Below are 6,037 nucleotides of genomic sequence, written 5' to 3' on the forward strand. Positions count from 1 at the left end.
ACAACAGCGATTTGGAAACGGTTTACATTTCTAAAGCTGGATAAACGGCAGAGTGAGATATGCTGTGCAGGGGACCAGAGACACCTCAAACCTTCCTTTAACCTTTGGAAAGATACCTGAGGCTACATCCATACTACATTTTCAGATAAAAAACGTGGTAGTATGGATGTGGCTCAAGTGTACAGAGTTATATCTGTGCTCCCAAACTGACAGCTGACAGTGGCAGTCACTTGTGTATATTATTCTGCATTATTATGCGGCACTATTAAACTAATCCCACTTGTAAAGCCCTGTAAGGAAGTGTGAGTCATGTCCTTCTCTCTGTGTCGACCTGGATGTCCTTGTCCCGTCTGCTGTGCTGTGCTGGGACACATCGCTGATGTTTGACATTCACTCCCTGCTCCGTGGGACTCTCACTCTCGTCTGGAGCATATTCATACAGCAGGTTTATATCTGAAATGAGGGGCTTTATTCTCATCTGCTCATTGTTTCCAACACACATACCTGCAGTGCACCTTGACCCAGTCCCTCCACACACACACACACACCGGCATCCAGACTTCAGATCCGAGCATTTCTCTGTTGCCAGGGGGACCATTTCAACCCTGTCAGCACTTCTGAGATCTGCCTGGGGCGAGGTAATTTGCCCCCTCCCCATCCTTCACTCTGGAGGAAAAAAAAATCCCATCCTCCATTCTCGAGGGGCACGACTATTCCTTCTCCCATTCTTTCTCTCAGATTCATTCAGCCACAATGTTTGGCACCAGCAATCTCCTCTCCTCCTACTCCTCACTCCCACTCCATAGAGCCTTTTTAAGTGTGTGTGCATACACTTACTCCTCTTTCCACAGACGGAGAGGGGATGGGGAGGAGGGCTGGTGGTGGCGGTGTGGTTGAAATCATCTGCTGCTGATTTTCAACCACACAGGATGAGTTAAATGCAGATAGCTGATATTTCCTCTGATTTCCTCGGGGAACTTAAGGAGCTAGTTTGATGTATAGACTGAGCAAAACCACAAAGGGAAGCAATTGCTCTGAAGATTTACACAGGCTGAAAACGTCTTACTCGTGTGCAGGGTTTGACCTTTTATGTTTCCGCTGCAGCCATGATAATAACGTAAGCCTGAAGACAGCAGCTCCGGCAAAGAATAAAATACCATTCAAAACAAGAATGCCTCAGAGTTGAAATAATATTATTACTTTGCCGTCGGAGAAACGAACTTCCTGCCCGACACTGGCATTAAATGATGCGATGATGCTTCCCCCACAGGGAAATACTCGGAGCGCAGATCAGGCTGAGCTGTACAAACTAGCTGGCAGGAATTCAGCATGTTGCTTCAAGGCAATTCAGCAGGGCGGCTGGAGGCCTGAACCAAACTTGGATAATCTTATGCTACAAGACTAATACACCAGGAAAATACTATTAGGAGGAGTGTTGCGATCAAAATTGAGGATTGAGGGTCAGTATGTATTTATGAATGTGAATCCAGTTACAAATCTGCCCCTTTGAAAGTAGTTTGTTTGGCGGAGAGTGAAAACAAACATCAGTCAGCAAAGCAACAAAATCAAATTCATATGTTTTGTGTAAAAAGAGAAGAAAAAAACAGAAGTCTGGATTTGGGGCCTGATTACACAACAAACATGAGTCTAGCTGTGTCTAGATCTAGGGGCCACATCCTTCTGGGGGGGCTTAGGGTTAGAATACATTTAAAAGCAACCCATTTCGAAGGCTCCTTCAAACACTGGTGTCAAACCAGTCCTCCTCTCTTGCCAATCTATCCCAGGATTCAATGCGCGCCTGTGACGAAGCTATGGAGCTAGCTATGCACACGGCTCAAAGTTCAGTCAGGACAAGCTGGGGACTCTATAAAGAAATCCTCCACAGACCAATCTGTATCATTTCAATTCGGTCTTGACTCAAAGAGTGAATTGGAACATAGCTTTACAGCAATTGAAAGTAGGAAATTGAGTATCAAAGCGAAACCATGGTCCTTCTGCTGTGTGAAAGCGTTTCAGGGATTTTTCACCACACATTTTGTCACCGATCTGAGACATTCATTACAGCCCTCCTGACTCATTTCGCCGCTCACCAGGGGGCCGTGCTGCAGCTGCAGAGGTCAAAGAAGCTTAAGTAAAAAGGACGCGAGGAAAATAATTAATAACTTGATTCTACTTCATCCTTCAGAGAATTTAAATTAAATCAATGGCTGACATTGAGCACGGTGCGCTTATTAGAATATAAATAGAACAAAAAGCCTTTGTTTTCATTGTTTTGTACAAAATTCAATGAAAATAGGAGTGCTAAATAACAGTTAAATAACACATTTCACACAGCATATTGCATGGTTAAAAAAACCAAATATATATCTTTAAAGAACAATAAATATAAATTACCATGATCAGCAACTTGCATCATCCCAGGACAAATTCATTGGTGCACTGCTAGAGGTCACAGAATCTTACGGGTCACAGAACATGGTGCAACCCCATGAGGCCGAGCATTCAGCCTTTAAAATTTTTAAAAAATGCTTGAAATTCTCATTTTGGACGTCAAATGATGGATGGAAGACATTTGAACACATGCTCCTGCAAATATTACATTTTGTAGCTGTCCTGTTGACTTCTAGATCCACAATACTGGAACCCATCCCTTGTCCACACAACCAGACGACTGTGGGGGAAGTTCACATGACGTCTCTAACACACACTCGCACAGATGGTGACATAACACAAGACCTTTTATGAATGTTCTTTAGGAGGAGGATTTAAATCAACCAGCCATAACAGATCAGAGAAGGAAAGATTCATCTCATGATTATGTTCATAATCCATGGAGTTTTCTTGCAATGTGCTATACTTAGATGCTTTAGCTTTGAGCGCACCACATCTACACACTTATGGAGGGCGGCACACCTCCAACTTCCTAGCTGCATTACATCGCAGCTTCCTGACATCATAATGGACCTACTGTTCAGGGGATCAGCTAAACTCGGACATGCAGGAGTACAGGCACAGCTGGGACAGCTGATCTGTGCTTGGAGGGGCCCATTATGTGGATTATCCTTTCTATACATACACCTGGAGGTATTCTTAGAGCCAACACACACTGGCAGCCAAGAGGACATGAATAAAACTGACAGAGGGGAAATATTACCTCTACGACTGGGTAAACTGGGCTAAATTAATTGTATATGCCTTTTAATTTGGGGAATAGCTTATCCACGAGAGGCTGACATAAACATTTATGATGAGAGTTCATAAAGGGAAGCACACGAGGAACTAGGAAATAAGTCATATGAGGATAACTGCTCATAGGGGTAGGCTGGTAAAATAATTCCCGTTGATGGACAGAGTAAAGGTTGGAGTTCAGCCTCCTGTTTTAAAGCACCACTAGGTGTGACATAATGAGGTGGTAGCAGCACTGCAATTATCAGTCACTGCACACTTGGAGCCAGCAAAGCAGAACCTCGCCTCCTCCTGATCTCCAGTCTCTTTCCCGGCTCTGCTTCCTGTGATGCTGGAGGTTTTCACTAAATGTCAAACCTAAAATACACAGCAGACAAAGCCCTGGTTTGATAAGAGCTCAGCAGACCGATGTGAGAGGAATGCTGTATTTGAAAGAAGGGAACTCGGGCTGTTTACTTTTGAATAATCAATATCATTTCAACATTGTTGAAAAAAATATGCTTTTCCTTTTTTGACATATTTTCATCATTGTAATTAGGTAATTTGAACTTTTCAAATATTTCTTGTGGGGCCAAAACAATTGAACTAAAACAATATTAATAATTTCATCAATATTAATAATATTAATAATTTCATCAATAGCAATATAACAAAGTTACTCAATATGTATTGATATATTGCTTATGAATTGAGTAAACACATTGAGGAGGTTGAAACCATTAATGATCTACTGAATTGGGACAAACTGCGCAACTACACAACTTTAATCTTTATATTGCACATTAAAAAAACCTCCCTTGAGTAATAGTTCAATTTTATAGCTTGGAGATGGAGTATTCTATTTGTATCATTCTTATCCAAAATTCTGTTTGTATTCTTATTTATGTATTTCTTCCTCTAGAAGTTTCTCATTTGTCAATTTTGTATTTTCTCTTTGCGGAGAATCCATGAGTCCCAGTATGTGTCACTATAAACCCACAACCTTCACCCAGGAGCGAAAATCTGCCTTTATACTTAAAATAAAATAGCAATAACTAAAATATAATGTGACATTTATCATGACAATTATCAAATTACTCTCATTCTATCCACCGTATGCCTTATAACTGTATACTACGTCATACTGTGTACTATGTATTGAGTACTTATTAAGTTGCATACTTAAATATGTTCTGTCTACTTATATGTTTATAACAGGGTTTCAATCCTGTCTATTTCCTGTACATATGGAATAATTGACATTAAAGTTGACTAACTTGACTTTGATATTAATATTTACTTGATCTTAATTTAATTTGCGTTCCCACTTTGTGAATGTAAATCAATTCCACACAACAACCACGTGACTCAGAGACATGAATGGAGGCATTTCGATCAATATAATGGATTATTGAGCCTGTTAATAGAGTTTCAGACCCTATGGAGCTCAATGGGAGCCTATGACAGTATATATTACGGATGTATAACAATCATATGCACCAGTTATTTCAGGGTTTGGATCCACAAACTCCACTATTGGGGATATAAAAGTTCTCATTCACTACCATAACAACCCAGTGGAGAGAGAGAGAGATCACAGCATCGACTCATCCGCTGTTTTTACCCCAAACCCCCGTGGGAACAAATCGGATGTCAGCGGGTAAAGAGTTGGGAAAGTGCCGGGAGATGAGCTCACCATGTCCGCTGGGGTGCTGCCCGTCATCTCGAAGGTCGACCCGGTCCTCGGAGGGGGTTCACACGCACTCACACGCACACACACGCATGCACAAGGGCACGGTTATATCCCTGTGTCCTCGTCCTCCCTGGAAACAGCTTCTGGAACCACACGACGGTGATTTGAAAGGAAAGGAAACAGAAACACAGAGACGACTTCTTCTTCTTCTTCTCTCTCTGGATCAGTCAGGACGTGCGTCTTCTTCTTCTTCCTCTTCTTCGTCTTATTGCTCAATCATGTCGTTTTTCACTCCCACAAATCGGTAAACACGGACGTCTACGAGAGTCGATGGTGGTGATAAGCTGCCGACCAGAGGGCCTCCTCCGACCCCTGCGAACACGAAGGATACCCCGCTTCAGGAACAAGGTGTCTGCGCCATGCGAGGCTGGCACATCCGGACACGGTCCCTGTTTTGTCGGTGGAAAAACCGGTGCCGAGATATGTTTATATCCGCGTCACCCTCCGCTGGTGGAGTCTCACCCGGGCCCCGGTGCTTGGAGGACGGCGTCTCAGGGTGGAACGGGTCGGTGTGGCTCTTTAAACCCTGGATACTAGAGAGTATTGTCGAAGCTCCGGACCGCGATGCTGCTCCTCCACCTCCCGCTCAGCTGTCACCCCGCTGCCGCTACGCCACCCGCAAGCCAGCAGACACCACACCGGAACTCCGCCCCAAGCTTCCGGTGGCGTTTTTCTTTTCAAGATAAAACCACTCGTTTTCAATCCAGCTTTACTGCAGACACAAAATATCCATATCTGATGTGGAATCAAATATAAATAGAGGACTAGATGGTGAATGGTGATTTCCCTCTTTATCTGCTCACCACTATGCTGTTGGATGGGTGGGTGAAGTGTTTGAGTCCATAAAACCCTTCTGGAGTCTGAGGGGTTCACAGTGTTGCAGCCAAATCCAAAACAATTGAAGTACATGGGGACCGATTCTTCAAACGTAAAAAAAAAAAAACTTAAAAAACACATGAAATGCATTAATGGGGCTCCTGTGGTGTCATCCAAGTGTCCTTCTCTGGAGCCGCGTTTGCATGTGGATCACAGAGGACATTTAGCTTAATTTGAATGTCGGGGTTTACAGACAATTGCATTACACCACAGGATCAGTATGGAGGCTTTTTCTGTTTGTTT

General features: G+C 43.1%; 1 protein-coding gene across 1 annotated transcript in view; it reads right to left on the bottom strand.

Annotated features, from left to right (window-relative positions):
- The window catches only part of ubl3a (ubiquitin-like 3a), a 36,704-nt gene extending 31,173 nt beyond the window's left edge, over positions 1-5,531 (bottom strand). Inside the window, exon 1 of the mRNA XM_061085638.1 lies at positions 4,862-5,531. Coding sequence (XP_060941621.1) covers positions 4,862-4,888 — 27 coding nt within the window. The 5' untranslated portion in view covers positions 4,889-5,531. The remainder of the gene's footprint in view (positions 1-4,861) is intronic.
- Positions 5,532-6,037: the final 506 nt, after the last annotated feature.

This window comes from Limanda limanda, chromosome 14, assembly GCF_963576545.1.
Source record: "Limanda limanda chromosome 14, fLimLim1.1, whole genome shotgun sequence".
NCBI lineage: Eukaryota > Metazoa > Chordata > Actinopteri > Pleuronectiformes > Pleuronectidae > Limanda > Limanda limanda.